The sequence below is a fragment of the Mus caroli genome, chromosome 17 (genome assembly GCF_900094665.2).
Source record: "Mus caroli chromosome 17, CAROLI_EIJ_v1.1, whole genome shotgun sequence".
Taxonomy (NCBI): domain Eukaryota; kingdom Metazoa; phylum Chordata; class Mammalia; order Rodentia; family Muridae; genus Mus; species Mus caroli.
The window spans coordinates 53,783,085-53,801,540 of NC_034586.1; the positions used below are offsets into that span (position 1 = coordinate 53,783,085).

The 18,456-nt window shown below is 47.4% G+C and overlaps 1 protein-coding gene across 2 annotated transcripts; it reads right to left on the minus strand.

Moving 5' to 3' along the window:
* Positions 1-5,629: 5,629 nt before the first annotated feature.
* Tnfsf14 (TNF superfamily member 14) lies at positions 5,630-10,460 on the minus strand. Of its 2 annotated transcripts, none has more exons than XM_021150007.1 (4): positions 10,143-10,460; positions 9,162-9,198; positions 8,818-8,859; positions 5,630-7,115 (listed from the first exon to the last, which is right to left on the minus strand). In XM_021150007.1, the coding sequence occupies exons 1-4, from the start codon at positions 10,353-10,355 to the stop codon at positions 6,688-6,690; spliced, it is 720 nt and encodes a 239-aa protein (XP_021005666.1). In that variant the 5' UTR covers positions 10,356-10,460; the 3' UTR covers positions 5,630-6,687. The 2 variants fall into 2 exon arrangements, with proteins under 2 accessions (XP_021005666.1, XP_029327436.1); XM_029471576.1 differs by having other exon boundaries at positions 5,729-7,115; positions 10,248-10,431.
* Positions 10,461-18,456: the final 7,996 nt, after the last annotated feature.

Sequence of the window (18,456 nt, forward strand, 5' to 3'; positions counted from 1 at the left end):
AAACCCACAAGAATCTATTTTATTCATTAGTTGTTTGAGATACAGCCTCGTCCTGTAGCCCAGGATGGTCCCAAAGTCTCAATCCCTTGTTTCAGCCCCCTGAGTGCTGAGGTGACAAGTGTGCTCCACTGTATCTGGCTGTGATTTTTATCATTTATCTGTAAGATGGATATCACAGTTTAAAGGTTTCTGCAACAAATGTATTATGCCAACAAAGCAAGCTGGGAAAGGTGGCTTATACCCATCCTTCCAGCACTTGGGAGGCAGAGGCAGGAAGATTTCTATGAATTCTAGGCTAGTTACAGAGTGAGATTTTGTCTCAAAGATAAACACTCAATGGAAAGGAAATGAAAGGGAGAGAAGGGAAGGAAACAGGAAGAGAACAGGAAGGGAACAGACAAGGGCTGCCTCCACTGCATCTCAGTCATTGTCACCCTTCTTTCTGTTTTGAATAGAACCCCAACCCAACTTCATACCAGCTTGGATTGAACTATTTCTGCACTGAAACCACCAAGCAGGTTTTCCAGAATCAAGATCCCTAAAAATTTTATGGAACTCATACTTTTGAGGGAGACAATGTGGAGTCCTGTCTCAGCCCCCTCACTTCTCATTTCCTTAGTGTTAACCATGTTATGATGTTGTCACAGGCTCTTCCAGAGCTGTGATATCAATAAACCTTTTGTCTTTGTAAAGTATTCAGACTCAGGTATTTTGTTACTGCAACAGACAGCAAACTATGTTCCCATTTTCCAACTCTGAGCAATGGTCTCAGTTCTCTGTGCCTGGCCTCTAACTGGGCCACTTCCCACTGAGCAACCTGCCCATCCCTGTCTCCTCTTCCAGTCTCCATTTATAATGGATTACAGCACTCTACTGACCTACTTAAAGCCAAGGCATCTATTAAGGAGAATCTTCACAGGTGCACGTTGGGAAATTATCCCACTTACCTTTGTCAGCTTGATGTAGTCTAGCATCATCGGGCAGGGTACCTTTATTAAAAAAATGCCAGATCAGATCAGATCAGCCTGAGGCCATGTATGAGAGATTGTTTTGACTGCTAATTGACAGGAGGACCTGGATCCTGTGGGCAGCAGCATCCCTAGGCAGGTAAGCCGGATATGTATAGTGGCACTCCCTGGCCATGTCCATGAGTGGATGAGCCAGGGCACAGTGTTCCTGCATGACTCCTGCCCCAGGGTCCTGCCTTGAGTTCCTGCCTTGTCTTCCCTCGGTGATGGACTGTGACCTGGGAGTGTAATCAAAACCAACCCCTTTTCCTTCCTGAGATGTCTTTGGTCAGGGCATTTACTACAGCAATAGAAAGAAAATTGGAGCAAAGACATCTGGGTTCATGTCAGGACTTCAGCACATGCATTTGGGGGTGCCGCATACAATGTAGTCTGTAACAGAGCAAAGTCACTTACATTTGGATTTTTGGAGAGTCCTGAGAACATGCAAATCCTCCCAGAAGAGTTTTGGGGAAACTCAAAGATGAAAATGTCTTGGATTCCCATAAGGCATTTGAGAGGCTGCAGGTTCCCCACCAGGAAGTGACTTAATGGCATCTCTGGACAGCTTCATAGAGCTTCTTGTACCTCAGCTTGAATATACATATATATATATATATATATATATACATATATATATATATATATATCCTACCAGCAAGGCTCAGTATTGGCAGAGATTTCTCAGTTGCCAACAAGTGATGGATGCCAGACAATTGGAGATGATTGACAGCTGGAGCATGTGTGGACATGTGCACCTGGAGACCTCTATCTGGACACATGCACCTAGACATCTGTACCTATGAACCACCTTCCTCCACCCTTCATAGCTCAGGAGTTTGGACAGTCCAGGAAAAGAAGGACATTTGAAGGGATGGGTCCCAACTAGGTAGCCACCCCCAGCCTCCTGGTTGCTGAGTGAACTTTTCCAGGGAGATATGAACAGACACCTCCTCAACCCACAAAAGGGCAATGGCAGAATCAAGGAAGAAATGACAACCAAAAGCGGCTTGGTGAACTACAGAATTAACTGGGGTTGCTTACTGGAACTTGTATAACTTATGGACAGCCACACCATGGAGGAAAAGATCTGTCCAGGGAACAGTTAAATAACTATCGATCCTCAGGGACCGGCCTCAGAGCCCCTTCCCCACATGACAGAAATGTAATGGTTTAGTCTTGTGCTTACTCAGCTACCAAGCATTCATGAGGGTGGTAACCATGGTGTGCCCACAGGCCAGTGCTCCACTGCACTGGTTCAGTCAAATCTTCAGATACAAATAGAGTTGGATTAGTAATGAGAAAAGAACACGAAAACTCTTTGCACTCTCATAGAGGTTTGTGTATGCCACACAGCAGCCCGAGTTTATGTTTCTTAGGAAGCAGTCACTGAGAAAAGTACTGATGTGGGAAGTTGTATCAGCTAGGTCTTGCTCATGTGAGCTTTGATTGGAAATTGCTGTTCCTTTAATAAACTCCTGTGATGGTTTGTATATTCTTGGACCAGGGAGTGGCACCATCTGGAGGTGTGGCCTTGTTGGAATAGGTGTGACCTGGTTGGAGTAGGTGTGTCACTGTGGGTGTGGGCATAAGATCCTCATCCTAGTTGCCTGGAAGTCAGTCTTCCACTAGCAGCCTTTGGATGAAAATGTAGAATTCCCAGCTCCTCCTGTACCATGCCTGCCTGGATGCTGCCATGCTCCCACTTTGATGATAATGGACTGAACCTCTGGATCTGTAAGCCAGCTCCAATTAAATGTTGTCCTTATAAGAGTTGCCTTGGTCATGGTGTCTCTTCACAGCAATGGAAACCCTAACTAAGACAACTCTATAGCCTGGTGTGAGGATGAAAGCCAGCTCACAGTCAGTGTCTCTATAGGAGACACTCAGGGTGTGGGAGGGGAGATAGACTTGGTAAGAGGCCCATGCTGGCCTTCACTACTCCATCAGCTCAATCAGTCACAATCTCCACCTCCCCGAGTATCTTAGCTCCTTTTCCCGTGACTATAGTGACATACCTTGATAAGAGCAGCTCAAGAGAGGAAGGTTTACTCCAGCTCATGACTCAAGGGTGCAGTACACCATGGTAGAGGAGACACAGCAGCAGTGAGTGTCTCTGCAGCTCAGTTTCCTTTTCTATAGTTGAAGATCGAACCCGGGGAATGGTGCCACCCACAGTGTGAATGTGGGTCATTCTGCCTCAGCAATGCAACTTTTCCTCGTTATAACACACTCAGTCCAATGAGAACTGCCCGTATGAGTGTCCCACTCACTGTTCTATTGCCACGAGGAGACACTATGGTCACAGCAACTCTTATAAAAGGAAGCATTTAGTTGGGAGCTTGCTTACAGTCTCACAAGGTTAGTCTCTTATCATCAAGGTGGGAGCAGACAGCCATGGTGCCAGAGCAGTAGCTGAGAACTTTACGTGCTCAGCTGCAGGCACCAAAGCTTTTGAATCCTCAAAGCCCACCCCACTGACACATGTGACCCTCCTTCAACAAGGCCACACATCTCAATCCTTCCCAAACAGTTCTGCTAACTGGGGATCAAACATTCAGACATATGAGACTAGTGTGTGTGGGGTCATCTTCATTCAAATGCCACAATCAGCATGGGTGAGGGTCGTCCACTGGAGCAGTGTGGAGTACTAGGAGCCAAACCCTTGAAGAAAGCTGCTTCTCTGTGCTGCAAGGTGGCCTGACCTGATCCTGTGCATGGACCAGAGCTGTTGTAGTTCACAGTTGCTGGGTCCTTTCACAGCCAGAAGACACTGGTTTGTTCTGGTCTTGCCTGATCAGACCCTTACAGTCTTTCTGCTCCTTCTTCCATGATGGTCTCTGAGCCTTGGGGAGGGATGTGGCACAGACTTCCCATTTGTGACTGGGCATTCCTCAGTCTCTTGCTCTCTGCTCTGTAACCCGTGGTGAGTTTCAGCATTAACTGTGGATGCTGCAATGAGGAAACCTCTCTGATGAGGTCTGAGATCCTCATGGATTGCTGCATAGCAAGATACTAAGTTAGAGGGCTTTTCACACTATGTCCAGCTAGCAAAGTAACAGTAGGTTCACCCTTGGGGTCTGTGAGTGCCCAAAACATGGCTTCTTGGCTGGGTTCACAGTACCAGGTGTGACTTTTCTCCTGTGGAGTGGTCCTTAAATCCAACCAGAAAGTGGTTAGTTACCATGGTAACAGTCACCTAGCTATTGCACCAGTGGGTCCATCTTGTCAAACCAGTTATTTTTGTTCACACAGTTCACAGCTGAGTAAGATGACATGCTAGGGTCTTATCAGGTTCTGGTGGGCAATAAAGAGCAGTGGCAATAGCTTGTACTGTTCTGGAGGTCTCTGGGACATCTCTTACCAACAGTTTGGAGGGAGGTGGTGTACCAAAGCACCACCTCTGGGGAGACACATGTGCGGCATAGCAACAACTTCATCTACATAAAGAATGGTTACTGATGATAAAGGAGCTCACTGCAGCCCAAGCTACATAGATGGGAAAACTGGGGCCCAGAGATGCCAAAGATGGGTCTCAAAGTCACCCAGCTGGGAAGTGGTAGAGCAGGGATTTGAACTCTGAACATCAACTCCAGAACATAAGAGCCATCAGATTTCTCTGTGACGACAGCTCTCATTTTAACAGTGGTTAGCAGATGAGCTGTAGCACCATCCTACGACATTGCTATACCATCATTATTTTGGGGGTCTTGGTGGGAGGTGAGGGGAAGAAGGGTCATCAGAGATAAGGGTCAGCAACTGCCTAGGGGAGAATGGTGTCCCAGGGAGCAGTGGGTGGTGGGGCCCAGGGGTAGAAGAGGAAACTCATCAGATAACCTTCTCAGAAACACAGAAGTAGGTCAGTGCCTTGGCCGGGGGCTTCCTGCCGCTAAGCTTTATCTGAAATTGCCAATGCCTACACCTCCAGGATCAGCCTCCCCTGGGTATCCCTTGTCCCCCATTCTTCTTGGCCCTCTTCCTTGTTCCTCTCCTCACAGTTTTACCTTCTTTCCTACTTCCCTTTCTCAGTCACCCCCCTCCCTTCCTTCTACTCTCCTCAAGGCTGAGAAAAATCTAGAATGGTTTTTTTTTTTCTCCTTACAGCGGAAACTGCTGGTGGCTTTTTATAAATATACTGTCCCCACACCTTGGTCTCATCAAAGACACGGAAACAGGCCGTGATAAGCATAAAGGAAACTCCGATGGAGGGTGAGGCTGGGTATTCGGGGGGCTTTTCCACCTCCCACCAGGGTTGCAATGACAGGACACGGGAAGTCCGCTTGGACTGGCTTGGACTAGCAGTGACCCCTGAGCAGGGCGAGCCCGACCCTATCAGGTGTGGGCTCTGCATTTGAAGGTGCTGGGTAACTGCCCAGATGTTCCACTGGAGTAACACACAGCTATAGCTCTAGATGCCAAGAAAACCTAGATAAGAGGCATGAGACTCTGCCTCAAAATATATGAAATATATAGTTCAAAGCTAGCCTGGGCTACTTGAGACCCCTGTCTTCCAACAAACAAACAAACAAACAAACAAACAAACAAACCTGAACAAATAAACAAAAGCACAAATGATTAGAACATATAAAGTGCCTCTCAAATACTATTATTTAATATTTTTTAAATTTTATTTATTACGCATGTGTCCTGTGTGTGGGGTTTGGAGAATAGCCTCAGTTGTCATCTTCAGGAGCTATCTATGTTTTCTGAGGCAAGGTCTCTCCATGAACCTGGAGCTCTTTGATTCAGCTAGACTGCCTGGCCAGCGAACCCCAGAGGTCCCTCCTGTCTCCATTCCCTATTGATGATCTCATTGCCACAAGTGCCCATCACTGCATCTGTGTCTTTATATGGGTACCAGGGATTCAAACTCAGATCCCCATAATTGCACTTTACCCACTGAGCCATAACCCAAGCCCACCTGCTCCCCATTGTGCCTTCCCACAATCCCATCAACTCCAGGAATCCAACAGGCCTGGCACAATCTGTTCTAAGTGTGTTGAATAAAGTGCCCCCAAGGGTGTCACCTCCTCCCTGCCGCTTTGTTGTTGTTGTTGTTGTTTTATTTTGGTCTTGTTTTCCCCCCTTCTCTTCTGCATTCCCTTCTTTCCTCCCTTTCCTCCCTTCCCTTCTGACCAACCATTCCTGGCATGTCTGTCGATGCTGCGCATTGGACTGAGTACTGAGATCCCATCAAGATGTCCCTGAGGAATGTAGGTATGCAGAAGCTGTACCTGGCCAGTTGCAGCCAGGGGCCAGTGCTGTTTTGGTGGCTGGAAACCAATGCAGCAGATGGATGGGAGAGGCCAGAGTGTGGTGCCAAGTCTGGAGCCCCGAGTCCTGCCAACATGGTCCTGATGACACTCTGGGAAGGTTTCTTGCCTCCAGCTCAAAACCCAGAAAGCCCAACTCTCAGTGTCTGCATCAGAAGCATAAATACCCCAGCTTGATTCTTTCTTCCTGAATATCAGGCAAATGAGTTGATCCCTCGATCCTGGGCTCCACGCCCCAAGTCTCCAGGTCTCTGATTTGAAGATTGCCCAAAGCAGGTCAGCAGTCTACACCGTCCCGAGCACTGCGGAGTTCAGGGCTCCTTAAAGGGAGGACTTCAAACCCTATTGCTGGGTTTGAGGTGAGTCCTGGAGAGGTCCCTCCACAAAATACATTGTCACTGCAGCCTTCAGACCATGAAAGCTCCGAAATAGGACCTGGTGCCGTCACGTGGTCTGACCAGGCGGTTTCCAGGTACGCGGACCACCACCTCTTCCCCAGCTTCCAGATGTACCACGCCGCCCAGGAAGCTGCTGTCCCACCAGACTCGGGAGCTGTTGGCCCGGCCACAGGGTGACCGCCGACTGACCAGCAGTTCTAACTCCTTGGGGTAGCGGGATGTGCGCTTGTACAGTCCATGGGTGATGGGGAGGCCGTTGGCCAGCCCCTGGGGGCAGCCCACGCCGCTCAGCTGCACTTTGGAGTACACATAGTAGTAGCCGGGCTCCATGGTCACCAGGGCCCCATCATGATACGTCAGACCCCTCAAGAAGGCCAGGCCAAGTCGTGTCTCCCATAACAGAGGTCCACCAATACCTATCAAGCTGGCGTTGGCTCCTGGGAGGAAAGGAGAGAGAAAGATAACTGGTCAGCACGGTTAGCATTGTGCCCACCCTTTCTGTGTGACCTTACGCTAGTTCCCTCTGGTTTCACTGCCATATTAGGCTGCTTGTCTGGGTTGACTCAGCCCATTCCTATCTTGCAGGGGGAAGAAACTGAGGCACAGGAAAGTAAGCAAAGTAATTTGGTGGCTGTGTCTTAACTCAGTTCATTCCCATCCCCTTCTGCAAGGGTAGAAACTGAAGCACTGAGGAGCAAAGTCACTTGAATACCAAAGAGGAAACTGAGGCACAAGGTATTGAAGCTTCCTAGTGAAATGTCAAAAAAATTTTTAAATGGGGTTAGGGTTTAGGAGGTGGAACACTCGCCCAGCATGCCGAAGGCTGTACATTCCAGCCCCAGTACCAAATAAATCAGTGTAGTGGTGTACGCCTGACATCCAGATCTTGGGAGGTCAAGTCTGGAGGATCAAGAGTTCAAGGCCAGTTTAGGCTATATGAGACTCTGTCTCAAAAAGTGTGTGTGACTGTATGTTTGTGTGTGTGTGTATGTTTGTGTATGTGTGTGATGTATGTGATATATATATATATATATATATATATATATATATATATATATTTGTGTATGTGTGTGTGTGTGTGTGTGTGTATGTGTGCCGTGTGCCCAGAAGTCAAAACCAGGCAACTTCCTCAGTTTCAACCTCTGTCCACCTTAGTTTTGAGGCAGAGTCTCTTATTGACCCTGGAAGTCCGCTGTTTGTCAAGGCTGCTGGACAGCAGGTCCTAGGGACCTCTCTGCCTGTCTCTGTCTCCATGACTGTCATAGGAGTGTGTGTCTGTCTGAATCTGCCTCTGTAACTGGCACAGGAGTATGTGTTTGGCTTTTGGCTCAGATGTTGAGTCAAAAGTGGCTAGCACTTTGCACATGGAGCCACCTCCCTATCTCCCACATCATGTTTTAAAAATAGTTTTTGATTATAGCATATTTTATGTGTCTTCTGGTTAGTTTCTTACTTGTTAAATTATAAATTAAACTGTCTATGCCAAAAGAAAAACCAGTATATACAGCTGGGTGTAGTGGCCCACGCCGTTAATTCCAGTACTCAGGACAGAGGCAGGTCTACACAGGCAGCCCAAGCTACACAGAGAGACCCTGTCTCCAAAACCAACCAACCAACCAACCAACCAACCAAACAAACAAACAAACAAACAAACAAACAAACAAAAAACCAACCAACCAACCAAACAAACAAATGTAAACTGTGGTAGATCTGAGTCCCAACATCTTCTGAGGCCTCCAAGGACCTTGGGATGTGTCCCCATGACTAGCAGGGTGAAGAGTTGACTTTACATGGCTCCCTGTGGCTCTTCTCTGGGCTATTTGTTAGTAAACACTGAGAAAAAAAAGTGACCGGCAAGATGGCTCAGAGAGTAAAGGTACTCAGAGCCAAGCCTGATGGCTGAGATCAGTACATGGAGGCCAAAAGGTGGAAGGAAAGAATCGTTCCCCTGAGAGTTTTCTGACCTCTACACTGTGGCATGCACATGTGCAATAATAAATGAATAAAAAGAAGTAAATGTCAAAAAAATTTAAAGACACACTAAATGAATGCATAAACGAGTGCTCTAACTTGTAAAGATCTGAGTCTCCCAGGACACGCTAAACCCCATTCCATGTGAAGATCTGGGGTCCCTCTCACCTGTAAGATGTGCTGCTGGGTTGGTCTGGTGAGATCGTTGATCTGAGGAAGAGAGTCAAAGGTTAGAGACAAAAAGAGAATTGTGTGTGTGTGTGTGTGTGTGTGTGTGTGTGCACGCGTGTATCAGTGTGTGTGTACCTGAAGGTTCTCACACATCGATTGAGGCTACCTGTGTCAGGCTCTGTCCCTTTTGGAATGAGCCAGATTTCTGCTTCTCTGGCCCTGGGGGAGGGGCACCTGCGAGGCCTACAATGTGACACTGGGTGATGACCCAGGGTGTGGTGTTGGGAGGTGCTGAGCGGAAACCATTCCACCTGCTTCAAAGGGACTGGGCCCAAACTCACCTTGTATCAGCTTCTCCCAGGAGCCTTTGCCTCCATCCTGAAATGCAGACAGGAATGTTTGGTAAGGACATGCCGCACCCGAGTCTTACTGGTATGTGGTGATGAGACTGTCTGGCCATGGCCACAGACACCACCCATGGACATGTATGCAGAGCCACACATGCACACATCACACACACACACACAGATGCAGGGGGAGGGGCACACACCTAATTAGATCTGTTGTATTTCCAAGATAGGCTCTCATGTAGCCCAGTCTGGCCTCAGACTTGCTAAATAGCCTAGGATGACCTTGAACTCCCTCAGTCTTCTGCCTCCCCTGCCCAAGTGCCGGGATGAAGAATGAACTAGTCAAGTCGAGTGTCTGAAATGCTTGAGACTAGAATTGTTTCGGAACTGTTTTTGAGGTTTTTGGATAGTTGAGGGCCGGTGAGAGGGCTCAGGGGGTAAAAGTGCTTGCTGCCAAGCCTGGCTAACTGAGTTCAGTCCCTAGGACCCTCCACAAAGGAAGGCACAGAGAAGTGATTCCATAGAGGTGTTCCATATACATGCTGCGGCACATGTGCACTTTTTCACTAAATAAGTAAATGTAATTAAAAATAAGTAAATGTAATTAAAAAAAAAACTTAAAAAGAAAATAGAGGCAAAGACTCAGGAGCATACTGTGACACACCCATGGCTTGTCTGAAAGGAACAGCGAGCAAGCACACGAGAGAGCTGCGAATGAAGCAGGGTGACCATGAAGCCAGAGGTGGACAAAGGTTTGGGCTGGAAACAACAACCGAGTAGGTGAATCCCAAGGAAACTGCCGGGCACCGCACGTGTATCAGATCCTCATGTAAAGATGAGAAGACTGAGGGTCAGAGAAACAGGCTAACAGAAGCCCTGGGTTCTAGTCGGGCTCTCTGCCTGGCACACAATACACAACCATAAAGGGACAGGTACTGGAGAAGACCCGCTGGTTCCCCAAGCCCCACTTACTGGCAGATGAGCTACTATGTCTCCAAGACGTTGATGCAGTCTCAGGAGAAACCAGCCCTGAGTGGCCAGCCCAGCACCTAGCAGCAGCACCAGGGCCAGGCTGACCTGGACGGTGCCGCAGTGCCGTCTCCGGTGGTTCTGTCCCAGCTGCCTGAATGGGATGTCCGTCTGTCCATCCACCACAAACACTGAAGGCTGTACCACACTCTCCATGCCAGAGCAGCCGAGGCTCCGAAGCCTAGGGACGGGGTTGGCAAGCTGAGTTCCTCCTCTCTGGAGGAAACCACAATTGCCCAACACGCTCGGGCTTTGCAAACTGCAAAAGGTTCCTGTCACCCCTAGGACTCACTTTAAAGCTGAAGTCTGGTGCCTCCCCTTTCCCCACGCACCTCCTCTTCTTCCTGTGCCCCCAGAAGGCCCAGCCCCCGATCGATCACTCTCACTGAGGCCACCATAGCTCACACTTTCCAGAAAATGTGACTCAGGTGGGATGGACGGGGCAGCCCCTGCTCCGATGTACTTGGTGGCTTTTGTTTCCCTCAGAGGAGCTTCTGTGGGTTCCATGCAAGCATCTTGCACCGCACCTGCATTTGCACGCGCTGGCAAGCACAGGCCTCTGTGTTTGCTTTAGTCTGTGCATATGGGTGCAGGTGCTTGTACAGATGCAAGGTTCGTGGATGTGTGCACACAGGTGTAGATGTTCTGATATGTGTCTGCAAGTGCTGGAACAAGCACACAGGCATTTCCTGATGTGTGTGCAGGTCCATATATGGACACACACACACTACAGTGTCTATCATCTATTAGCACATGCACACATGAACCTCAGATGTGTTCATATGTGTGTCCACTGGAGACGGCGCTGGGGTAGATTTTTCAGATACCACCTTGTTCCCAAATCTTCAGCTTGGACCTTACCCCCATCATACACCCTCCCAGATACTGAGGACCTGGGGGTTCATTTAGAAGACTCACCAGCTCCCCTTCTCGATGTCAATGGCCCCCATGCTGTAGTGTTTATCCTGACACAGGGCTGGCAATGCTGTGACCACAGAACCCCAGTGCTCTGCCAGGCTGCTGATTCGTGACTTCTCTAACCAGGGTTCCAGGGGAAGCACTGCTGAGACTCCCGTCCCCCTGCAGAACCCACTCATCCACCTGCCTCAGCAACAGAGCCCTCCAGAGGAAGCCCAGGTCTGTGAGGTGCTGAAGGGATGTGTGCTGTTGACATGAACTTGTCAACAACTCCAGAGCCTCAGACCCAGAGGGAAAGATAGCCTTCTCTTCTGGTCCATGCATGGATGTGCATGTCGCCAGTGTGTGTAGAATGTGTTCACCATCCTCCCCCTTGAGTGCTGACGCATGAACGTAGCTCCCCTACAGGGACAGTTCTTATGGAGACTAACTCAACCTGCCTTCCCCATCCCATTGTGCATATAAACCCTGCCTCCTTGCTTAACTGTATGTAATAAGCTGCCTTTTTCAGTGGTAGGCAATAACCCCACTTCTCTGCTTGACTCTATATAATAACGTGCTAAGATACTCGTGTGCAGAAGGCCCAGATCACATGACCCCAGGATTCCTGGATGTCTGTGTTTGTCTTTTCTTCATCTCTTTGCTGTTGCCCAACTCAAGTCCATTCCTGGAACTGTGCAAATTACTCAGCAGCCTGGAGTATCCTACCATAGAGGATCTGCCTGGAAGCATTCTCTGGCTGGAAGCATTCTCAGGCTACTAGAATTGTTTTGGAACTGTTTTCGAGGTTTTTGGATAGTTGAGGGCCGGTCTCTCATGGTCTGTGCTGGCCAGTGTCAATTTGACACAAGCTACATTCATTTTGGAAGAGGAAACTTCAATGGAGAAAACACTCCCAACAGATTGGCTTGTGGGAGGCCGTGCTCACTGTAGACTGGGCCTTCACTGCACTGGCATTCCTGAGTTCTATAAGAAAGCAGGCTGAACAAGTCATAGGACACAAGCCAGTAAGCAGTGTTCTTCCATAGTCTCTGCATCAGCTCCTGTCTCCAGGTTCCTGTCCTGACTTCCCTCAGTGGAAGCTGAGGTAAACCTTTTCCTCTCCAAGTTGCTTTTGTTCATGGTGTTTTATGACAGCAGTAGAAATCCTAGCCAAGACACAAATTGGAATCAGGTGTGGGGTAGGGATATGAAAGACCTGACTATGGTTTTGAGAACATTGTATGGCCTCTCAACTTTGGACTGGAGAAACTGTTCCATGCAGAGCTCAGTGGGCTGTTCTGTGGGAGCTTGGAAGTTCAAAATGCTGAGAATACTGCAGATGATGGAGGCCTGCCTTGTGAAATTACAGAAGGAAGTTTGAGAGTTTCTTAAAGACCACCAGGATTTCCTGGGAATGGTAGAACACACCTTTGGGAGGCAGAGGCAGATGGATCTCCTGTGAGATCAAAGCCAGCCTATTCTACATAGTGAGTTCCAAGAGAGCAAGAACTATAAAGGGATTCTATTTTAAAACAAAAACAACAACAAGGAGAGCATTGGGGATGTTTGATATTTGAAATGAGATTCTTAGTTCTGCTTAGCTTGTTTTGCAGAACTGGCTGTGATTAAGAAGAGACCAGCATCACTGAGGTGAAATCTGGGGAGTTTCCTAAGAGAACCAGTACACAGAAGCTGTGCTGTTAAGGTGAACAAGGTTATCCTCAGATGATGCCGGTTTTGAAAGGATAAGGAGGCCATGGAGAGAAGCTGAGGCATGGCATGTGTGGGACCAGGAGAGGCTGTTGGTGAAAGTGCAGCCTCCGTGGCAGCAGAAGTTCACAGTATTTTGAAGATGCTGGTGTCTTGGGATGATCACCACCACCACCAGCAGCAGCCTTGGGGTGGAGCCAGCCCCATCCTAGAAGACAAGATGTGAGGGCTGCATAGGGCAGCACCAGAGAAGGCACTCAGGACCTTTGGAGGAGCCCAGAAGATCATGTTTGAATCCCAGACACTGGAAATCGAATTATTTACACAGCTGGTGTTTGGTTTTGCTTGTTCAGGTTGTTGACTGTGTTGTGGTTCTTCCCTCTTGAAATAAGGAAGTATTAAGCTTGTTTTCAATGTTATAGGATCCCAAAGTTGAGAGACTAACTTTTAAAATATTTTAGATTTTAAAGGATTTTAACTTTAAACTTTGGAGTTTTAAAGACACTAAATTTTAACCTGTTTGAATTTGTAAAGCGGTGGGACTTTTTTAAGTTTGCAAAATGTTTAAAAATTTATTTATTTCTATTTTATGTACATTAGTGTTTTGCTTGCATGTGTGAGGGATTTGGATCCCCTGGAAAATGAATTAAAGACAGTTGTGAGCTGCCGTGTGGGTGCTGGGAATTGCTCATTTTTCTTGAAGAACAGCCAGTGCTCTTAGCCTCTAAGCCATCTCTCTAGCCCACAAAATGTTTTTATGTTGTGACGTTGATATTAATGTTTGATCTTGGAGATGACAAGAAAGGAAAGGTTGTGGCTTACTAGTGATATGTTTGTGTGTCAAGATGACAAGGGGTACAGTGTGCTGGATAGTTTTATGTCAACTTGACACGAGCAAAAATCATCTGAGAGGAGGGAGCCTCAGTTGAAAAAAAATGTCTCCATACGATCAGGATGCATTTAAGCCCGTGGGGCATTTTCTCCATTAGTGATTGATGCGGAAGGGCCTAGTCCACTGTGGATGGCACCATCCCTGGGCTGATGAAGAAAGCAGGCTGAGCAAGCCATGGGGAGCAAGCTAGCAAACAGCATCCTCATGGCCTCTGCGTCACCTCCTTTCTCCAGGTTCCTGCTCAATTAGAATTCCTGTCCTGATTTTATTCAGTGATGAACTCTAACCTGGAAATGTAAGTAAAACAAACCCTCCTCTCTCCAAGTTGTTTTTGGTCATGGTGTTTTAGCACAGAGGTAGAAACCCCAACTAAGACTGGGAGGAAGAAGAATCTTGGCTCATAGTGAGAAGTGTCTATCACGGTGGAGAAGCCGAAGCGGGGAGAGGGGAGGTAGCACGAGGCAGTTGGTCATGTCAAATCCACAGTGAGGTAGCAGAGACCAAAGAACACTAGTGCTCTACTCACTCTTTCCTTTTCATTCAGCCCAGGACCCCAGCCCTGAGCTGACTCTACCCATACTCAGGGTCTTCTCTCTGTTAATGCAATCTAGCTCATCGACGATCCACGGTGATTCTATGCCCTGTAAACTTGATCATCTAGATTAACCACCCAAGTGTAGATGTGAGTGTGCCAGGCAGGGGTCAGAAGAGACTAGAGAAGTTCAGGAGAGTTCACAGGGAAGCCAGGACATGAGGCTCAGGGAAAGGGCAACAAGCTGGTGTTGAGGGAAGAGGTGGGAACTGAGAGCTGAGACTCAGAAATGGGGGGTGGGGCAAGGTGCCTGGCTGCTGAGGGCAAGGTACAGGGGAAGAGGGCAGACATATAGAACCTGAAAGCTCTTGGGTAGCTTCTCCTAGGAAGACTATTTTTATACTTTCCTGCAGATAATGGGGGGAAGGAAGGACAGAAGAAGTGGTCACAGCTGATTACAGCGTGGTGACCCAGTGAGTTTATCTGGGTGACTTACAGAAGCATGGGTGAGAGTGACTTACAGGAAACCAAGTGACTCAAAGACACTTGTGTCATGAAAGTCCAGGCTGAGCATGTGCAATGACTGATACAAGCTGGCACGCCTGGACTTCCCCATTCAACTTGTAGGCAGCTCCAGCGAAGAGTCTCAAATTTCCCAGCAACTCACTCTGTGTGTATGTGTGTGTGTGTGTGTGTGTGTGTGAAGGTGTGTGAGAGAGTGTATATAGGTCTCTGTGTTAGTGTAAGTATTAGTGTATGTAGGTGCATGTGTGTGTCTATGAGAGTGTATGTGCGAGTGTGAGTGTATATATGTCAGTGAAAGAATGTGTGTGTGAAAGTGAAAGAATGTGTGTGTGACAGTGTACATATGTCAGTTTGTTAGTGTAAGTGTATTAGTGTACAAGTGAATGTATGTGTGGTATGTCTGTGAGTGAGAGAGTATGTGCATATGTGTGTGACAATGTATGTATGTCTGTGTAATACTATAAGTATTGGTGTGTGTGAGTATGTGACTTGTGTGAGAAGGTATGTATGTCTGTGTATTAGTGTGAGTATTAGTGTATGTGAGTGTGACAGTGTGTGGAAGTACGGTGTGTCTATGTGAGTGTGTGTGACTAGGTGTGTGAGTTCTGTGTGGTATGTCAGTGTGTTAATGTATTTAAAGAACAGAGGCCCACACTGAATATCTTCTTCAATGGCTTTCTACATTATATATATATTTTTTTATAATTTATTTTTTTAATTAGGTATTTTCTTCATTTACATTTCAAATGCTATCCCAAAAGTCCCCCAGACCCTCCCCCCACCCCCCTACCCACCCACTCCCACTTCTTGGCCCTGGCGTTCCCCTGTACTGAGGCATATAAAGTTTGCAAGACCAAGGGGTCTCTCGTCCCAATGATGGCCGACTAGGCCATCTTCGGACACATATGCAGCTAGAGACACGAGCTCCGGGGGTACTGGTTAGTTCATATTGTTGTTCCATCTATAGGGTTGCAGATCCCTTTAGTTCCTTGGGTGCTTTCTCTAGCTCCTCCATCTACATTATATTTTTAACATTTACTGTTACTTACCTTTGTCATTGTGAGTGTATGCATGTGTGTATACTGCCTGTGGGAGCCAGAAGGGGGCACCAATTCTGCCGGATATGCACTTAGAGCTGCCTGTGAACTCCTTCCATGACCACTGAGAAACAAATGTGGAACATCTGCAACAACACTATGAACCCTGAACTAACGAAACCTGTCTGCATCCTCTTCCCTACATCCCTCCATCCTCCTCCCTACATCCCTACATCCTCCTCCTTACATCCCTCCATCTTCCTCCTTACATCTCTCTATCTTCTCCTTACATCTCTCCATCCTCCTCCTTACATCCCTCCATCCTCCTTACATCTCTCCATCCTCCCCTTACATCTCTCCATCCTCCTTACATCTCTCCATCCTTATTACATCCCTCCATACTCCTCCTTACATCCCTCCATCCTCCCCCTTACATCTCTCCATCCTCCTTATATCTCTTAATCCTCCTTACATCTCTCCATCATTCTCATTTTTTTTTGACAGATTCCACTTGATACTGTTCTTGGTTAAGAACTTTAATACATTTTCTCACCAAATTTACCAAAATACTATACTACATATACTGATTCACTAGTTCGTACACTCATCTACTTATTCATTTCTGTAAGAGTTTTAATTATTGTTTGTTGTTCTGGCATAGTATAGAAAGTAGACACCTTTTCTGCCTTGGTAAATATTAACTTTGAATCTTCAGATACATATATTTCATTTGAAACCCTCATGTCAGGACACTAGTGAGGGGCCACAGACAGTTTGGAGAGGCAGTCCAGAGACCAAGGGATGGGAAGATAGAAGCTATGGTACCAAGGCTTTTAGGAGCTTAGTGGGATGGGGATGGGTTAGTTGTGGTGGATGTGAGGATGTGAGGTCATGGTAGAGGAAGAAATATGGGACAGTTACATACACTGAAGGTAGCTGAAACAGACATATGCAAATCTATGTACCATTATACATACTTCATTTACATATGTGCATACATGTGTGTGTGTGTTAATCTATAATGAATGGGGTGATATCACTTCTCTTAGACACCACTGGCTAACAGATAAAAGCCCAATACCAGAAATGGTTACTTCTTTGGGGGTTGTTGACTAGTGACCCATAGACACTCCCAAACCTTACAGACTAGTGCCAGTGCCATTGGTTAAGCCCAGGACTTCACGGTAAGACCCCATTGCTGAAGACACCACATACTTGAGTCATAGAACATGAAAAAGTTGAGGTGATATGTCCTGGGCGGCTTTGTTCCCTTTGGCTGGCCTTCACAGCGCAGGAAGGAGAAAAGTCGCCAGCAGTCTCATACAGCTGCGACCCCTGCATGCTGTAATAACAACGGGCCTGGCAAGGGATGCCCACTGACCAATAGTGAACCTAACACCATAGGTGTAACCAGCCACCTTTTGATTGGACTTAAGTCCCTCTCACAAGATGAATCCTCTACCTGGCATCATGACTGGGCCACAGGACCTAGGGGAGATCCTATTGACTCATAATGACTCATCATTACAACCCACAGATCAGAGCAGCTTTCAACCATCGTCTGAGAAGTTTCTATTTGCATTAGTTGGCGATTAACATAGAGAGCTGCAGAGACTAAGAGACTGAAGATTTTTCACCTCTAAATGAAACATTTACCCTGCACCTACTCTTCCCACGGTTCAGGGGTCATTCTAGAAGAGAGGGCAGAAAAGAGCGTAAGAGCCAGAGGTAGTGAACAACTCTAAGGAAAGAGAGTCCTAGTCAGGGTTCCTATTGCTGGGATGAAACACCATGACCAAAGCTACTTGGGGTGGAAAGGGTTTATTTAGCTTACATTTCCACATTGTAGCTCATCATTAAAGAAAGTCAGGACAGGAATACACACAGGGCAGGAACCTTGGGAGTTGTAACTTTCCTAAACCCTGCCAGCATGGTAAACTGCCGTCCACAAAGGACCATCTACACCTGGAGGACACAGCAGCACAAACCATGTGAGTCACAGTAGCCTATGGAACAGAGACTCCTGAGGAATCAGATAGGACAGGGCTGAGCTGTGAGCGGGTGTGTGTGTGTGTGTGTGTGTGTGTGGCAGGGGAGGGAGACAATAGGTACCTCTAGAAATTCCAGAGCGGACTGAGAGATAACTGTTGGCTAACAGCTTGCTGTGTGAGGGAGAGAACTAGATGTCCATCCTTGGAGCCCACATAATCCTAGCACAAGAGACAGAGACAGCCTAGCTGACTACTGAGCTCTCAGTAAAAGGGAGTAAAACCTCATCTCACAAACATGGTTCACCCACCTGGAGAAAGGTGCTGTGTGTCATGTTAAAAGCCACGCTACCTCCTTGCCCGGGTTGCATGCAGCCCGAGCTCCTGGCTTTGCCCAGGACTGTGGCCCATGCTGAGGATCAATCATAACCAACCCCTAACCTGGGAAATCTGGGAGCTGCCATCTCCATGCCACTGGTCCCTCTCTCTTCCTCTCTTTCTCTGCCCACCTTAGCTCTGTGGAATGAAAACACTAGACGGTTTTATTATTTTAGAATTTGTCGGGTAGCACAATTGCTGCCCTAAACTTACCAGCTAACCTGTATCAGCTAGTCTACATCAGCCAGCCTCCACTGGTGGTGGAGGGCCCCGGTTCTAATTTCCCTAAGATCTT